We start from the raw sequence: 18,911 nt of genomic DNA, 5'->3' as shown, positions 1-18,911 counted from the left end.
TGTCAGATCAATATACTCCAACAATTCTATCAAACAAGGTCACTCATTTACGTGAAACACACAACCATGCTGTCATATAAAACTGGGTGCACTATAATTTACAGCAAATAATTAAACTAGCATTAATTAGGAGATTACAGTACACCCTTAAGTTATAGGACAGATAATATTCTAATAACATTTGTAATCTATATATATAAAGTGAGAGTCCCAGTTTGGTGAAGTTTTATAAAATACCAAGAATGCCCTTATTTCAAAAAAAAAAAAAACAGCACAAACCCATTCCTATATAGAAGGACTATAATTGTAATACACAAATAAAATAGAGTTAAAATCGTAAGTCATGAGGCAAAAACGAAAGTAATATTTAAAATGAGGACAAGACAGTAAAATCAGTGGAACAAAACAAAACACGGAGAAGGCACACGGGTAATGGATCGGAAACTGCTATGCGTCTAACCGGGAACCGTTTTGCGGAAGGAGAGAACGTGCAAAGTGCCAAAGTGGGTTGAGGAGGAAAAGAAACGCCCTAATCGTGAAAAAAGGAGCAGTTTTGGTGGATGAGAGATATATAGAAGGACACAAAATAAGAACCTGAAAAGAAAAATCTGAAAAATCTTGCAGGAAGAGAAGATGGTACTAAAGCCATTGCTCGCTCAGGTTTGCTCTTCTCTAATTCCATGCAGTTGTTGGAACACTACACTCTTTTCATTCTTTTTGTTTTTTTCAATGGGTCACACAATTTGGTTCTAAGATGAGCACATAGTTATGTTTTCATATCTTGCAGCTTTATGAACAAGGATTGGGTGTTTATTTCTCTCTGGTGATTCTGTGGGTGAAGTCGGTTTCCTTTCTCCACTTTTTACTGATTTATCATCTATGCCATATAATTGTTTGGGAGCTTATTGGAATTTAATTCAATTCCTCTTTGTGTTTCAATTCAAACGTGGGAGAGGAAGCAGTTTTGCGGAAGGAGATCTAAGTAGAGCACAAAATAAAAGAACCTGAAAATAGCAAATTGAAATTGTTTTGCTGGAGCCCGGAGGAGAAGATGAAATTGGTGAAAAACCAACAAGAACTGGTCATTCGATAAAGTATGTGTATTTTATTTTATTTTAATTTTTTTTTTTTTTTTGCTGTTAATTGAGTTTAATTCCTCCTTCATAGTTCTCAATTATTAATTAAACTTTTGTATTTTGTTCTCTGTCACAGTGCTCCTTATTCCTTACTGTTAATCTTCTCATGCATTTTCACAGAATTATTGAATTGAATTTCTTCTACAAATCAGTCTCTGGAATTTACCAATCGTGGAACAAACAAGTGACGAGGTTTGAAATTTGTTTTCTATGTAATTGATTTTGGCATTCTGTTTTTGGCTTGAGTAGGCTTTGGCAATGGGTAAGTTTTTGTTTTTGTTTTCGGTTTTGTTTGAGGAGGCTTTGACAAATTCCGGTCAGATTATGAGTTTCACTTTTGATTATCTTAATGTGCTATACGTGTGCTATCGTAATTTTAAAAATTATTTGTTTTCATTCTTAGGATATTTACAAGAATACCCACAAAAAATGAAGAAGAAACCTATTGATAAGATCTCAAACAGACCTATTTTTACACCTGGTTGAGAGATATCTGTCGGAGTAAAATCTACTGATCTAAGCCAACTGATTCTCAAAGAGTGGAAAAAGAAGAAGCATGAGCAGTATGTATCCTAAATTATATACAAATTTGTTACAAGAAATCTAACATTATATATACCTTCAATATATAGGTGGCGCATGAAAAAGGCTGTGGAAGAATTAAAACCTTCAACAACTCCTCAGATCATACGTATTTGGAATAAAGTCCAACAAATAAGGTACAACACCATTTCTTACCTATTTATTTTTAATGGCATTCTTTATATCATTCTACAAATTAATTATCTCAAATTATAAAATAAAATAAAACAATTTATGGGTGCAGAAAAAAGATTAACAGTGGCCAAACAACTTTTCTAAATACGTTAAGTCTTCTCTTATTTTCATACAAAAGTATACTATAAATTCAAATTGCATTCAATTTTCAAATATAAATAAAATTGCATTTTTTGTCAGTTTTACAAACATCACACCCGTCTCAAAGTACAAAGGTTGAAGTACAAGATTAAGGTAATATTTCTTATTATTTAATTTTGTAAATATGGTTACAATTTGTTACCTCAAACTTGACAAATATATTTATCTTTCAGTATTCTACAAGTAACTGGAGTAAAAGTATTGCCATGAGAAAATTGTCAAACTTAAAGGTATTTAGGTTAAGTTGCTTACAATCTTTATAGTTGGGATTGTGCATTATAGTTAGACTTCTTATTTTATCATCATTGCTTGCAGATTAACCATGAAAATCTAAAGCATCAAGTGCAAGCAAATGGGTGGCAAGCATGGCTTTGATTTCACACGTAGGCGCTATGTTTACATATGTACATGTTGTCCATATTTTGCTTTGCTTCATATATTAGGAGTTCATCCCTAGCTAGCCTATGACTTTGATTGAAAACTTATGAATCTAAAACATTTTGATTTAAGGACATTAAGTGTTGTCAATATGTATTTAGAAATCAAATTACATGTCATATTTTCATAATTTTTTATTTATAAATAGTATATGTTTTCCCATTTTATCTTCGTTGTTGTTTTAAAGGAAAAAATAGTAAAAAATGTATGAGAGATTACTCACATATGTGCAAATTGTATGGAATATATGCTCCTAAATTATTCAACAAATGTGACAATATGGCATGCGATAACACCATTATCACTTTGGAATGATGGGATGATTGTACGGTAACACCATTATCTCATCAACCTTTCTTCAACTCAAGCAATTGGAACTACGTAGCCTGGTCCATGCTCTAATGTTGAACATCTCAGTCCCAACCCAAAATGGCACACCCATAATTATGTACTCACTCCTCTAACTGCATCAACTATCCCATTCACACAACCATTGAACAAATGATCTGCCAACCTGCTCGAATGACGCCAAATATTGCCCATAATACCTTTTTGTCCACCATAATAAAAAAATGTTGTTGTGCACCCTTTTAATACAACCACTAATCCTCATGTTACAAAATATATTGATCATTTCATATTTTCTATACAACATTAAATAATTAAGCATATTTTTTTATTTTTTATATGAGAGTTTAAGGAACCTAACTCTTGATCTTCTTCTGTACAATATATAAGGGTAAAATGGTACTGATGGAGATAACAAAATTCTAACTAGACTGAGTAACTTAATTACCAAAGTCATAATAATGATCAAGTATAGCTCATTTCGTGAAATCAAATTCTATCAGCCAAAAAAAAAAAAAAAAAAAAGACACCATAATAATTAGCAAGCAAAAAAAAAAAAAAGGGTGGATTGGTTAGTGTACAATTCATAAATTTCATTTTTTGGTACAATGGGCAGGTGCAAAAAGACTAAGTTAGATGATTGAACATAATAAAAAATTGAAAATAATAAGAAATTGTTGTGATGGACACAAACACAATTTATAAAATAATCACTTAAGAAATATAAGAATATTTAAAACAACACATTTTTGAGGCGCGTAGCGCCAGTGATGCAAAAATGCCTCTCGCACGCACGTTAGTGCGTGCAGAGAGGCTAGTTTTATGAAAAGATCAAGTAATTTTATTTATTTTAAAACAAAATGGAAAAAAAACAGGTTTTGATCAGGTTTTGAAACAATGCTTGAGTCAGTCATCCACAGGCGAGTGGACAAAGAATATATCTCAGCCACCGCTGATCCATGTCAGATCAATATACTTCAACAATTCTATCAAACAAGGTCACTCATTTACGTGAAACACACAACCATGCTGTCATATGAAACTGGGTGCACTATAATTTACAGCAAATAATCAAACTAGCATTAATTAGGAGATTACAGTACACCCTTAAGTTATAGGACAGATAATATTCTAATAACATTTGTAATTTTATGAAAAGATCAAGTAATTTTATTTATTTTAAAACAAAATGGAAAAAAAACAGGTTTTGAACAGTTCAAATGAAAATGCTAAGGGATATTATAGTTGACCACGTAATACGGATCAGCTATTATCCTCTACTTTGATCTAGTGTTAGGAGAAATTTTTAGTTGTGACGGGAACACGGATGGTATACCATTTGTTTTTATGTAAGTGGTGAAAATTTTTAATTTTTAAGTTATTAACCTTTTAACATACATATCCCACCATTTATATAGAGACAAGTGGTATATCACCTCGTGTGACGGTCACACTGAAAAATCTCTACTAGTGTTACTCATACCTGCGGACTGCAAATTAATAGGTCAAGTAGCAGTTTATCCGATTCCAACTGCTAATTAAATAGTGAAATCCTTGGTTTGTTATATTTCACTGGTCTCCTTCCTATATTAGAGGTCTAATTACAATGAGAAACTATATATTCGGTGTCACAAGTCCATCCAAACCCTAACTCTTTTTCTAAACCTAATAATATATATCTAAGCTACATATATTATTTTTCTCGAACCAGCTCCAAAATGGCGGAACAGGTAGATCCCGATCCCTCTCTCTGTCTCTCTCTCTCTCTCTAAATTTGCTGTTTTCTGAATCTATCCGTTCGTGCTTGTTTTTGTTGCAGACCGAGAAGGCTTTCTTGAAGCAGCCCAAGGTTTTCCTCAGGTAACCAATTGATTTCAAAATTTCATATTTTCCGAGCTTTTTAATTCGATTTGGTTCGTGTTTTTGTTCATCTGCTTCTGCTGAAATCAAATGGTTCTTTTTATTTATTTTATATAATAACATGAATATTAAGATTAATGGGTATATAATATATGTGGATATTATGAATATTTGCAGCTCAAAGAAGACAGGGAAGGGAAAGAGGCCTGGAAAGGGAGGCAATCGCTTCTGGAAGAGTGTTGGGTTGGGATTCAAGACCCCCCGAGATGCTATCGAAGGTATATTTTAATCTCTTGTTTTTTCTCTGTTTACTTTTACGATTGTTGTTTTTCATTTTTTTTGGTTTTTGTTTGCTTTAAATTGTTATGTAAAGAGCTATTTTCCTACTTTTTATTAGATTATTTGCATTGTCAAGCATTTGGGCTATGTTGTTTAATTATTATCCATGGACCCCTGATTGATTGAACTCGTGTAATGTGTACAAATTTATCATCTTTTTTAAGCTGAGACTAAAGTTCGGATATCTAGATGATGAGTAATATCTTACAACTGTGATACTTCGTGTTCTTTGGTGGGATTGTAGTATCGTCTCAGTTCATTTGCTTGTACTATAACTTAGAGATGCCGTGGAATGCTTTGAAATTTATTGTTGCTTGTTGCCATTTGACATGTACATTTGATGATCCAGTGAGTTGAGTGATGTCAGGAGGTGAATAATGCTTGAAGTGGTTTTGTAGTTGTAAATGGTAGAATGATGTGTTATTTGAAGTTTGGTGGTCATATTTTACATGAAAGGACTGCTTGCATGTTACTGCAGGAACATACATTGACAAGAAGTGCCCTTTCACTGGCAACGTCTCCATCAGGGGTCGTATTCTCTCTGGTACTTGCCACAGTGCCAAGATGTCAAGGACCATTATTGTTCGCCGCAACTACCTTCATTATATTAAAAAATACCAGAGGTGAGGCTAAATTACTATGAGAAAGTGAAGTTCTGTTCTGTTTCTTAACAAGAGGATAATTAATTTTTCACTTATTTCTAGATACGAGAAAAGGCACTCAAACATTCCGGCTCACGTTTCACCTTGCTTCCGTGTGAAAGAGGGAGATTATGTCATTATTGGCCAGTGCAGGTTAGATTTTATGCATGTTGCTTGTTAAACCATTACGATTGGTTTCTTATGCTTTAGTTTGTTTTACCCATTAGTCGTCAATTTATCTTTTGTTTAATCAGTGATTCTCTCTGAATTTTGTAGGCCATTGTCAAAGACAGTGAGGTTTAATGTGTTGAAGGTGACTCCAGCCGGTTCATCTGGAACTGGGAAGAAAGCATTCACTGGAATATGATATCTGAGAAGTATGTTAGTTTTACTTTTGTGCAAGAAGTGCATTTAGATTGAGCTACTCTTGACAGATGAACTGTTTTTTGGCATTTTATTTACTTTTAAAATATTCGGTCCGTGTACGGTGAATTAAGGTTTTTGTTGAACCATTATCATGAATTTTACTATCCCTTTATCATTTTGTATTCATATTGTTGCGATTGTGTGGGTGACGGGTCTCTGCCAAATTGATTGCCAATTTAGTGCAGTCAATTATTTAGTAGCTAGTCTAGTGCCATGCTACTGCCATCGCGTTTACACCGATATTTCTAACGGTTGTCATGGGTATGTGTTTTTAGATCGTTTAGTGTCGACGATTGAATTTGAATTTGATGGGAATACTCATATCATTTATGGTACGTATGAGGGTAGAGGATGTAGACATGAATGATTTTTTGTTTTGAGGGAGTTTGAAGGAGTTAGACACGAATGAAACTCTTAATTTTTTTGTTTTGCATGCATCGACCTTCAAGTTGGATGAGTTTCTCCTCTCATTTTCTTCAATATGCCTTGATTTTTCAGTTATGAATTTTGTTTACAATTTTGTCGGCGTAACGATTCCAATAGTTGGTGTTGGTAGGGAATGCTGCACATCCAACTCCTTTCCCAAGGTGTTATGCCTTGCGCCTTTTGTTCTCCAAATCCAATTGTTCTTTATAAATATAGAGGAACGCTACATAGATCATATTTGTTGACTAAATTTACAAATTAAATGATGTGTCAGTGTCATCAATAAGAAATAAACATGTTCACTGAAGATCATCAACTTTTATATCATATAGTTTAAAGATTTAGTCTTCGGACCAGGTGGACGAATTGTCCGCACACGAAAACATTCCAATCTCACCATCTCCCTTTTCTCTCTTTCTACTTGAACGGTTGTGATTAAGTTTTGTTAACAACTTATATTGATTTTTATATAAAGACAATGGGACACAAATGAGTGTTAAGAGGAGAGGAGGGAAGAAGATGATCCCAAAAAAGTGGCCATATGCAACCTCTTGGAATGATATAGTATATATGCCAGTTTTCCAAGGCCGTACCGTAAGGGCAAAATCCAATTGTCTAAGACGCAACCCTACAAGGGAAGTCTTCGGGTCGAGCCTTTGCAATATTCTTTCATCAAAATAACAAAAAACAAAACAAAGCATACATACACAAGACATTAAAATGATCAATTGCCCTATGACAACCATGACAAGTTTCAAATTTGACAAAAATTTAGCGCACAGAAGTCGCTTAAGTAACTACAAATTTTTTGCTTAAATGAATTGAAGGACCATAGTTTGTCCGTACCGTACGGCACCTCTTCTAATGGTTGCCTTGCCAGCTGCATTTGCCAATATGGTAACGAGAACGACCTCAACAAGAACAAGATTGTAGCGGACGCACAACCAAAAACTAGATAAACTAAAGAATTTGCCAAATTTGTCAATTGAATCACGTTGTCTTGTAAGTCCTCGCAATCATGTCGTGTTTTTCGTGTTTGTGTCGTTTTTTGTAACATATTTGATATCTTAACAGATTATGTTATGTTAAATCCGTTAAAATAAACGGGTAATATAATCCGATCCGAAATCGATCCGTTGACGTCTTGTATTGAAAAAAAAAAAAAATCATTTAAAAGCTGAGAATGAAGGAAAGAAGAAGCAAGTAGCATGCAATTTCCTCTGAAGTGACAACCCATTTTTCTCCATTGACATTATCAAAGCAAGGTTTACCCAAAATTCCAAGTCGATACCAGCTTCGAAGTAACCGTTGAGAAAATTGATATCAGCTTACATAAATTATTTCTCTTGTGCATTTCTCTATATATAAATACCTCTGCTCCTTTCCCTTCACTCATACCATATCTCTTGCCATTGCTTAAGTAAACAAGAACTAAAATGTATAGAGTTGCAAGCCCTTCAGAGTATCTGGTGATCACGGGGGTCGGAATCGACGACATAAAGCTAGCAAAGAAGGCATGGATCCTTCCCGGCCAGTCGTTCATAATCTTCGACATGTCCCCGGTTAACTATACCTTCGAAGTCCAAGCCATGAGCTCAGAAAAGCTTCCCTTCATGCTCCCCGCCGTCTTCACCATCGGCCCACGCATTGACGACATGGAAAGCCTCCACAAGTACGCCAAGCTCATTTCCCGCCATGACAAGCTCTCCAGCCACGTCAAAGAGCTTGTCCAGGGAATCATAGAAGGCGAGACGCGTGTTCTCGCGGCCTCGATGACCATGGAGGAGGTGTTTAAGGGGACCAAAGAGTTTAAGCAAGAGGTGTTTGGGAAGGTTCAGTTGGAACTTAACCAGTTTGGGCTTTTGATATATAATGCAAATGTCAAACAGCTGGTGGATGTCCCAGGGCATGAGTATTTTAGTTACTTGGGGCAGAAGACACAGATGGAGGCGGCGAATCAAGCAAGGGTTGATGTGGCGGAGGCAAAGAAGAAGGGGGAGATAGGGTCGAAGCTGAGGGAGGGGGAGACATTGCAGAACGCGGCTAAGATTGACGCGGAGACTAAGATATATGGGACGAAGAGAGAGGGGGAGGGGAGGATGGCGGAGATTAAGGTGAAGGCGGAGGTGAAGGTGTATGAGAATGTAAGGGAGGCTGAGGTGGCCGAGGCAAATGCTGAGCTGGCGAAGAAGAAGGCCGGGTGGGCGAAAGAGGCGCAGGTGGCGCAGGTGGAGGCTGCAAAGGCAGTGGCATTGAGGGATGCGGAGTTGCAAACGGAGGTTGAGAGGATGAATGCCTTGACTATGACGGAGAAGCTCAAGGCTGAGTTTTTGAGTAAGGCCAGCGTTGAGTATGAAACAAAGGTGTCTAATTTTATGTGACGATCTACTATTTAAACTCTAAAAAAATCATCATGCATTCTTTTATAACGAAAAATTTACAAAATGCAAAATGACGAATCCTCATAATAAACAATTCCTTTTTTTACATTAAATTCCTCTAAACTTGCTTTTATTTTTTTATTAATTCTAGTTAGTCCATCATTTCTTATCTTTCTACTCTTAAATCTCGCTTAAGTTAAGTGAGTAGTAATTAATCTTGATGAGATATCTATCTAATCCTCTGTATCTTATACTATTGATTACCATTGATTACTATTGATATCTGGTTTATCTCTTAATCTCAATTTTCTTTGGTATGTTCTTGAAGCTTCTCAACATGAGTTGGTGATACTTGGTTTTGGAACATATAACTTATCTATATGATGTTTTGGTTTAGAATTTGTTAGACGCACTCTAATATGAAATCTTGAGTTTGCCACTGTCTCAAGTTATGTCAGTTAATTAACAAACAAAATACATGCATATTTTTTACTCCTCCACTATCTCAACCTACATTATCTAATTAACAAACTAAATACATGCATATTGGAGTTTCAAAAGTCTTTTTGTTTTTTTCTTTTTTTTTTTTTCTTTTTGTTCTTTTTTTTTTTTTTTTTTTGTTGATAAGACATATTCCTTCGCTTTGCTTATATCCATTAATTCCAAATCCATGTATAGATTAGTAAAGTTTATTGTGTCAAAGCTTTATCTAACAACAGTGTTTATAAACAAATTAAAGGTACAAGAGGCGAATTGGGAGTTATACAACAAACAAAAAGCCTCAGAGGCAATTCTTTACCAAAGGGAGAAGGAGGCAGATGCCAAAAAGGCATTGGCAGAGGCAGAATTCTATGCACGTCAACAAGCTGCCGATGGAGAATTTTATGCAAAGAAAAAAGAGGCCGAGGGACTCATGGCCCTTGGACAAGCTCAAGGTGCATATCTACGTCACCTTTTGGATGCAGTTGGAGGCAACTATGCAGCCATGAGAGACTTTATGATGATCAATAGTGGCATGTTTCAAGAAATTGCTAAGATCAACGCCGAGGCCGTGCGCGGGCTTCAGCCGAAAATCAGTATTTGGACTAATGGCGGGGGAGAGGGTGGTGATGGTGGTGCAAATGGGGCTATGAAGGAGATTTCCGGAGTTTACAAGATGTTGCCACCGTTGTTCAAGACGGTTCATGAACAAACCGGCATGTCACCTCCGGCTTGGATGGGCACTTTGGACAATTCCCATTCTAGCAACTAAACTCTCAATTGAGTTAAAAGTACTTTTACCAATCTCAGATTCTTCTCTGTCTCATGTGTTGAATAATTGTGAGAAATATATGTGGGATTTCAAATTTGTATATAGTTTTTTGTGGAATGAATATATTATGTACACTTACTACATTTTTCATATCATAATTACGTGGCCTATATTAAATTAAAAATAAAATGTAAAAGAATATGTATTAAGAATTCAAATGACGATTCTGATTCGGAGGAGCTATTATCGCTACTTCGATCGAAATTGTGTTACTCATCACTGGAAGTACCAACTGCAAATTAATAGGTCGGTTACACAACTTACGCCCAAGATCTCAAATCATCACCCTTATCGCTGTTTTTGTTGAACACCCAAATCCTAATAAAAACCCTAGCTGGTCCTATTACTGCTTCTTTCGTCTTAGTTCTCAAATCATAACCCTCATCTCTGCTGCCTACAAACAAAAGAACAACAAACGTACGCGACCATGTGGTACAAAGTTGCGAACGCTTCAGAGTATCTAGTGATCACCGGCGTCGGAATCGAAGACATCAAGCTTGCAAAGAAGGCATGGATTATGCCCGGCCAAACCTGCACCGTCTTCGACATGACCCCCGTCAACTACGCCTTCCAAGTCCAAGCCATGAGCTCGGAAATGCTCCCCTTCACCCTCCCCGCCGTCTTCACCATCGGACCCCACACCGACGACATGCCCAGCCTCCACAAGTACGCCAAGCTCCTCTGCCGCCACGATCAGCTCTCCAACAATGTGAGAGACCTTGTCCTGGGCATCATCGAGGGTGAGACGCGGGTTCTCGCTGCCTCAATGACAATGGAGGACGTGTTTAAGATGACCAAAGAGTTTAAGGAACAGGTGTTTGACAAGGTACAGTTGGAATTGAATCAATTCGGGCTGTGGATATACAATGCAAATGTCAAACAGTTGGTGGACGCTCCGGGGCAAGAGTATTTTAGTTACTTGGGGCAGAAGATACAAACGGAGGCGGCGAATAAGGCTAGGGTTGACGTGGCGGAGGCGAAGAAGAACGGGGAGATTGGGTCAAAAGAGAGGCAGGGGCTGACGCTGCAGAACGCGGCTAAGATTAATGCGGAGACGAAGATTTTTAGGACGAAGAGGGAGGGAGAGGAGAAGATGGAGGGGATTAGGACAAGGACGCAGGTGAAGGTGTTTGAGAATGTGAGGGAGGCTGAGGTGGCGGAGGCCGATGCTGATCTGATGAAGAAGAAGGCCGGGTGGACCAAGGAGGCGCACGTGGCGGAGGTGGAGGCTTCGAAGGCGGTGGCCTTAAGGGAGGCGGAGTTGCAAAAGGAGGTAGAAAGGATGAATGCCTTGACTAGGAAGGAGAAGCTTACGGCCGAGTTATTGACTGAGGCCAATGTTGAGTATGAAACCAAGGTGCGTCCTGTGGTTTTCTGTTTTCTTACAAAACAAAGTAAAATTGAATGCACAATGCAAATTAAGTTGGTAATCCTACAGAAATGTATTATAGTCATTTATCTTTAAATTTAATATTAATCTTGAGATTAAATGAAGTGTTTTTAATGATTACTCTCAACCTTTAATATTAAATTTAAAGATGAATCAGAAGTGACCATTAATCTTTGAACATTGGTGACTAAGAGAACAATAATTATATTTACGCAACTATGAAAAAATATGTGACCAAAATCACAATATTATGCTATATATAGTTGATAATTTATGTGTAAATACGCATGAAGAACAATACAATGATAGATCGACGATTGTTAAATTTGGTTTAGTACTGTAGCATTAGTGCATTGATTTATTATTTTCATATGTTTTGTGTTGCATCGTAATCATGAGCTTTGAAAATAGGTGAAACAGTAATAAGGGCTTTTACTTTTTTCTAAGAAAGCTGTAACTGTTTAACCTATTTTCAAAGCTTATGCATGATTGGGATCCAACACAAATATGGAGTAACAGATGAATGCCTGTTTGTACCTTAAGGTAGCTTGATTAGTTTTTCTTTTCTTTTCTGATACTGGTAAGTGGTAGCTTTATTAGTTGCTTCTAGTTTAATTTTGCGTAGATTTTATTCCATTCCATTGAGATATGATAATCTAGAGAGAGAGCATAAAACTTGAAGAACTTGTATATGTTGACTTTTGGAGGATTAATTGACTTGTAGCAGGTTCTTTTCACTTTTATGTACTGATGCAGCAAGTTTTGAATTGCTTCCCCATATTAATTATAATTTTGTGGGAGAATGTTTTGAAATGATTTAGTTTACAAATTTTGTTTTCTTAACATTACGCTAATTAAAAATAGTTCTGAACGTGTTTTTGTGACTTTTTTATGCTTATATATTCAAAAAGCGCTTTTAAGTATTTTCTGAAAGTATGCATTTGAAATTTTAATAAAAGTTTTGTTGTGATTTCTATGAGCAGAGGGTATCATGTTATATTATTTGCACTTGAGAAATAAGTTAGTTTCATGCACTTTTATGTACTAATGCCTCATAAGGCTTTACTTTTCTCGTATTACAATTACATGTATGCACAAAAGCTTAGCTTAACAATTTATTAGCATAAAGCATAAGATCAGAGCTTGATTTAACAACACATTCATATGTGAAACAAAGGTGCAATTGGCAAATTCGGAGTTCTACAAAGAACAAAAAGCTACGGATGCAGTTCTTTACCAAAGAGAGAAAGAGGCTGAGGCACAAAAAGCAACTGCAGAGGCACAACTCTATGCCCGTCAACAAGCTGCTGATGGAGACTTTTATGCCAGGAAAAAAGCGACGGAGGCAGAGCTCTATGCTCGTCAACAAGTTGCTGATGCAAAATGTTATGCAAGAAAAAAAGAGGCTGAGGGACTCATGGCCCTCGGACACGCCCAAGGCACATATCTGCTCTCTCTTCTGGACCCAGTCGGAGGCAACTATGCAGCTATCAGGGACTTTATGATGATCAAGAGTGGCATGCTTCAAGAAGTTGCTAAGATCAATGCTGAAGCGGTGCGTGGTCTAAAGCCAAAGATTAGCATTTGGACGAATGGCTGCGGGGAGGGTGGTACCAATGGGGCTATGAAGGAGATTGCTGGTGTTTACAAGGCGTTGCCACCACTGTTCAATACAGTTCATGAACAAACTAGCATGAAGCCACCGGCTTGGATGGGCACTTTGTCCAATTCTCCTACCACCAACTCGACTCTCGATAGCAACTGAACTCTGAATTGTGTTCAATCGAAAGTACTACATCACTGTCGGATCATGGACTATCACGCATTAATTTAGAGCTAATGATATTGCAGATTTTCTTGTATTTAGTGATCAGTGAGGATTTTGTTTTAGTGACTGATAAGAAGTATTTGTTGGTGTTTCTGAGTCTCGCGCGGATGTATATATTATATATAGGGAATGGTAGCCCTAAGCACGCTTGGATCTCTACCACCGTAACTTCTCTGGGGCCATGCCACCCTCCCTCTCCAACCTTTCCAATCTTAAAATTCTTGTAAGCAATAATTTCTCGGAACAATGCTTGAGTCAGTCATCCACAGGCGAGTGAATATATCTCAGCCACCGCTGATCCATGTCAGATCAATATACTCCAACAATTCTATCAAACAAGGTCACTCATTTACGTGAAACACACAACCATGCTGTCATATAAAACTGGGTGCACTATAATTTACAGCAAATAATTAAACTAGCATTAATTAGGAGATTACAGTACACCCTTAAGTTATAGGACAGATAATATTCTAATAACATTTGTAATTTTATGAAAAGATCAAGTAATTTTATTTATTTTAAAACAAAAAGGAAAAAGAACAGGTTTTGAACAGTTCAAATGAAAATGCTAAGGGATATTATAGTTGACCACGTAATACGGATCAGCTATTATCCTCTACTTTGATCTAGTGTGAGGAGAAATTTTTAGTTGTGACGGGAACACGGATGATATATCATTTGTTTTTATGTAAGTGGTGAAATTTTTTATTTTTTAAGTTATTAACCTTTTAACATACATATCACACTATTTATATAAAGACATGTGGTGTATCACCTCGTGTGACGGTCACACTGAAAAATCTCTCCTAGTGTTACTCATACCTGCGGACTGCAAATTAATAGGTCAATTAGCAGTTTATCCGATTCCAACTGCTAATTAAATAGTGAAATCCTTGGTTTGTTATATTTCACTGGTCTCCTTCCTATATTAGAGGTCTAATTACAATGAGAAACTATATATTCGGTGTCAAAAGTCCATCCAAACCCTAACTCTTTTTCTAAACCTAATAATATATATCTAAGCTACATATTAATAAAATAAAAATTAATAAAAAAAGTTTCAAATTACGTTTTAATAAAAAATCATCCATTAATTTTATTTAATAATAAGAACAAATATTAAAAAACCATAAAAAACCTAACTCGCGCCAGGCGGCTCCCCCACCCCCACCCCAACCCCAAAAACCCCCCTTTCCACACTCCACTTTTTTCTCCTATTATCAGCTACAGTAATGTATTTATTTTTTTCTTCTTTTTATTTTTTATTTTTTGCTTAGAATAAGAAAAAAAAACTCCAAATTGAATTACATCCCCAGTACACGGGTGATAGATTATTTATATATCTATACTAATTAATAAAACACTAATTGTCAACCAAAACCTTATGAAATTACTAGTTTAACCCTCTAATTAAACAGAACATGAATAAGAGATATGAGGCAGAAATGTAATTTTACACAACCAAATTTTACTTTTTTTTTCTTCAAAGTATCACCTATATGTAATTCTAACATATCTCTAATTAAAAATAAAAAAATAAAAAATAAAAACTTCCCACTCCCACATTCTCTATCACTCTCTTCATCTCCCCTTCTATTTCAAAAACAAAAATAAAAAATTTCATATACCAGTATATATAAAGAAAAGAATAAGAAAGTGCAATCTTTTTAGGAATGCTCCTCCTTGCTATATCCTTCCTTGGTTTGTGGTATATTTCTCTGGTCTTCTTCCTACATTAGAGGTCTAATTACAATGAGAAACTATATATTCGGAGTCACAAGTCCATCCAAACCCTAACTCTTTATTTAAGGGATAATGTTTATAGATGATTGAATTATTAATTAAGTTTCGATGTGCATTACCTATAAAAGAAAAAAACCCTAGCTAGTCCAATTACAGTTAAAATTTTCGGCCAAGATTTCAAAATCCTAGCCCTAAGCACTGCTGCCCACAAACAAAGAACAAAGAAGAACGTACGTGCGTAACCATGTTGTGGTACAGAGTTGCGAACGCTTCAGAGTATTTAGTGATCACCGGAGTCGGAATCGATGACGTCAAGCTTGCAAAGAAGGCATGGATTATGCCCGGCCAATCCTGCAGCGTCTTCGACATGTCCCCCGTCAACTACACCTTCGAAGTCCAAGCCATGAGCTCCGAAAAGCTCCCCTTCATCCTCCCCGCCGTCTTCACTATCGGTCCCCGCGTCGACGACGTGCCCAGCCTCCACAAGTACGCTAAGCTCCTCTGCCGCCACGATCAGCTCTCCAGCCACGTCAAAGACCTCGTCCAGGGCATCATTGAGGGCGAGACCCGCGTTCTGGCCGCCTCGATGACGATGGAGGACGTGTTCAAAGGGACCAAAGAATTTAAGAAAGAGGTGTTTGACAAGGTTCAGTTGGAATTGAATCAATTCGGGCTTTTGATTTACAATGCAAATGTCAAACAGTTGGTGGACGTCCGTGGGCATGAGTATTTTAGCTACTTGGGGCAGAAGATACAGATGGAGGCGGCGAACAAGGCTAGGGTTGATGTGGCGGAGGCGAAGAAGAAAGGCGAGATAGGGTCAAAAGAAAGGGAGGGGTTGACGCTGCAGAACGCGGCCAAGATTGATGCAGAGACGAAGATTTTTAGGACGCAGAGGGAGGGAGAGGGGAAAATGGAGGAGATTAAGACGAGGGCGGAGGTGAAGGTGTTTGAGAATATTAGGGAGGCTGAGGTGGCGAAGGCCAATGCTGAGCTGGCAAAGAAGAAAGCTGGGTGGGCAAAGGAGGCGCATGTGGCGGAGGTGGAGGCTTCGAAGGCGGTGGCGTTGAGAGAGGCGGAGTTGCAAAAGGAGGTGGAGAGGATGAATGCCTTGACTAGGACGGAGAAGCTTAAGGCTGAGTTATTGACTGAGGCCAGTGTTAAGTATGAAACCAAGGTGCGTCTTCTGCTTGTTTCTTTTTCCTTCTAAACAAATAAATTGAATATATATAGATGCAAATTAATTGGTGTCATATTTTCGGATTGGGATGAAAAAGTTATGTTAACTAGTGTTATTTGATCATAATTTACTAAGGATAATACTTGTTTTTTTTTTTTTTTTGATGATCTCATTCTCCTACGTACAAATAGAAATTTCATATAGTCGAACCATTGAATTTCTTAATCTTCATTTGAAGATATCCTTACCAAAAATCATTATTTAGTCATCCAAATGTATTACTTATTACCTAGCTACATCGTTGATTTATTGTAGCATTATTCCAATATGCTTGTCTTTTTAATAGCAATCTGAGCTCTGAAATTCGGTGAAACCTTAACATATAAGGTAGCTTTTTAATTAACTTATTACTTTGCTTTAAGGTTTATTCTCTCATTGCACCTTTGACAGTGTAGAGAGTTTTAGTAAGCACAAATGCACAAAACCAGGGTGTCTAAATTGCAGGATTTATATATGTGTATGTGTGTGTGTGTGTTATATATGTCTTACTTTTGGAGTTTTATTTGCACCATTTGTGGCATAGGTTCTTGCACTTTTTATCTAAAATGCATGTATTAGTATGAGCTGATTTTGAAGTGCATGTATTGGTCTCCTTGTATTAATTACAACACCGACATGTTTAAAAATGTTTTTGAAATGACTAAAAGCGTTTTCACATAAATATTAAAGTTATTAAGGAGTTATGTCAGATAACTAGAAGTGCACTTTTCATGCTTTGGGAATGTACTTCAAGAAGCACTTTCAAGTTTCAATCTTATGACTTGTTTGCAGAAGAATTTGATAGCAGGGACCCCAAACATGCCAACTAGGGTTAAAGTGCATTGCATAACTTATACATGTGGACTCATGGAGTATTATTTGCACACACGAGAAATTAAGTTCGTGCACTTTTTATGTACTAACTATAGAGCACATATATATGGTTTCGCTTTTCTTCTATTACTATTACATGCATGCACATAAGATCAGATCTTGATTTAGCACCATTATTCATATGCGAAACAAAGGTGCAATCGGCAAATTCGGAGTTCTACAGAGAACAAAAAGCTGCGGATGCAATTCTTTACCAAAGAGAGAAAGAGGCTGAGGCACAAAAAGCAACTGCAGAGGCACATCTCTTTGCTCGTCAACAAGCTGCCGATGGAGACTTTTATGCGAAGAAGAAGGCGACAGAGGCGGAGCTCTATGCTCGTCAACAAGCTGCTGATGCAGAATGTTATGCAAAGCAAAAAGAGGCTGAGGGACTCATGGCCCTCGGACAAGCCCAAGGCGCATATCTACGCTCCCTTTGGGACGCGCTTGGAGGCAACTATGCAGCCATGAGGGACTATATGATGATCAACAGTGGCATGTTTCAAGAAATTGCTAAGATCAATGCTGAAGCCGTGCGTGGTCTTCAGCCGAAGATTAGCATTTGGACTAATAACGGTGGGGAAGGCGGTGACAGTGGTGCCAACGGCGCTATGAAGGAGATTGCTGGTGTTTACAAGGCATTGCCACCATTGTTCAATACAGTTCATGAACAAACTGGCATGAAGCCACCAGCTTGGATGGGCACTTTGTCCAATTGTCCTTCCACCAACTCGACTCTCGATAGCAACTGAACTCTGAATTGTGTTCCATCAAAAGTACTACCATCTAGCCAAGATGGTACATGTGATCAGTTGAGATGATATAAATAGTTTCGTGTTTATTTTCTGTTCTTTTATTAGTTAATTGCTATTTTATTTGTTGACAGTGATATTATTTGCATAACCAGTTGGTCCATGATACATGTGTGGAACCTTTTTGGTATTTGCTTAATTATTCGGGTGCAAAATATATGCCTGCTCTGCTTCAACTATTTTCTCTAACATGCTAAAGTTAATATGGATGACCAAACAGTTTTCATATCAAATTTTTTCTTTTTAAAATATGATATATAAACGATGAGAACAAAAATAAATGATTCTAATTATAACATTTGTACAATAAAATAATGACACGTTAAATAGTATGCGTACTTTCCTTCTTATTGGGAATGAAGAAAAGTATTAGCCTTCCAAAAGTTGCATTTCCTGCTTTTAGCAGTAGAAACATGGCTAGGGCTAGCTTGGCTACAAAATACCATTTTCAGTCTAAATCTTTGTAGGCATCATGGTGAGTCCTAAAATCTAAGACATCCTATGAAAAGGTATAACAATATCCTTATCCAATTTCTGGAGTTGGATTCCACCCCAAATTTGGAGATGGAGATTTATGAAATCTACTTATTATATTTGTTGCATTGCTCCCCCTCGTCCAAACACAAACACAATCTCTTGGTGGTCCCAACTTCCTCCTACCTAACACATAATGTATGATTGATTACACTACCAGTAATGGGCACACTGCTTTATGATATTATCAATTAATTATGTTATGAACTTATGTATTCATATGTTAAAAAACTTGATAACCGTTTGATTTTTATTTTTATTTATTTATGTTTAATTTAACGATC

At 36.9% G+C, this 18,911-nt stretch overlaps 4 protein-coding genes and 1 long non-coding RNA gene across 7 annotated transcripts in view; all 5 read left to right on the top strand.

Moving 5' to 3' along the window:
* The window catches only part of LOC137731575 (small ribosomal subunit protein uS17), an 18,846-nt gene extending 12,625 nt beyond the window's left edge, over positions 1-6,221 (top strand). Inside the window, exons 1-6 of one of the 2 annotated variants that reach the window (XM_088686657.1) lie at positions 4,457-4,570; positions 4,660-4,700; positions 4,878-4,978; positions 5,518-5,662; positions 5,744-5,833; positions 5,957-6,221. In XM_088686657.1, coding sequence (XP_088542783.1) covers positions 4,559-4,570; positions 4,660-4,700; positions 4,878-4,978; positions 5,518-5,662; positions 5,744-5,833; positions 5,957-6,047 — 480 coding nt within the window. In that variant the 5' untranslated portion in view covers positions 4,457-4,558 and the 3' untranslated portion in view covers positions 6,048-6,221. Of the gene's footprint in view, positions 1-4,456; positions 4,571-4,659; positions 4,701-4,877; positions 4,979-5,517; positions 5,663-5,743; positions 5,834-5,956 lie in introns of those variants that run through there. The other variant, XM_088686656.1, reaches the window with a different exon arrangement.
* Positions 522-2,514, top strand: LOC137744694 (uncharacterized). Of its 2 annotated transcripts, XR_015957113.1 has the most exons (7): positions 522-660; positions 788-1,094; positions 1,257-1,328; positions 1,769-1,855; positions 1,963-2,147; positions 2,228-2,284; positions 2,370-2,514. It is a non-coding gene; the product is annotated as an uncharacterized LOC137744694 (long non-coding RNA). The 2 variants fall into 2 exon arrangements; XR_015957112.1 differs by having other exon boundaries at positions 522-1,094.
* Positions 6,222-7,955: 1,734 nt separating the features above from the next.
* Positions 7,956-10,165, top strand: LOC137731584 (flotillin-like protein 4). The gene is made up of 2 exons (XM_088686653.1): positions 7,956-8,895; positions 9,653-10,165. The coding sequence occupies exons 1-2, from the start codon at positions 7,969-7,971 to the stop codon at positions 10,163-10,165; spliced, it is 1,440 nt and encodes a 479-aa protein (XP_088542779.1). The 5' UTR covers positions 7,956-7,968.
* Positions 10,166-10,652: 487 nt separating this feature from the next.
* On the top strand, positions 10,653-13,422 carry LOC137734956 (flotillin-like protein 4). Its single transcript, XM_088686652.1, has 2 exons — positions 10,653-11,582; positions 12,793-13,422. The coding sequence occupies exons 1-2, from the start codon at positions 10,653-10,655 to the stop codon at positions 13,378-13,380; spliced, it is 1,518 nt and encodes a 505-aa protein (XP_088542778.1). The 3' UTR covers positions 13,381-13,422.
* Positions 13,423-15,341: 1,919 nt separating this feature from the next.
* On the top strand, positions 15,342-18,232 carry LOC137735225 (flotillin-like protein 4). Its single transcript, XM_068474670.2, has 2 exons — positions 15,342-16,366; positions 17,437-18,232. Exons 1-2 carry the CDS (start codon positions 15,434-15,436, stop codon positions 18,031-18,033), a joined length of 1,530 nt encoding a protein of 509 aa, XP_068330771.2. The 5' UTR covers positions 15,342-15,433; the 3' UTR covers positions 18,034-18,232.
* The last annotated feature ends 679 nt before the right edge of the window (positions 18,233-18,911 follow it).

This window comes from Pyrus communis, chromosome 15 (assembly GCF_041283825.1).
Source record: "Pyrus communis isolate YQ-2024b chromosome 15, ASM4128382v1, whole genome shotgun sequence".
NCBI classification, from domain to species: Eukaryota; Viridiplantae; Streptophyta; class Magnoliopsida; order Rosales; family Rosaceae; genus Pyrus; species Pyrus communis.
This window is presented reverse-complemented; position numbering and strand designations above follow the sequence as displayed.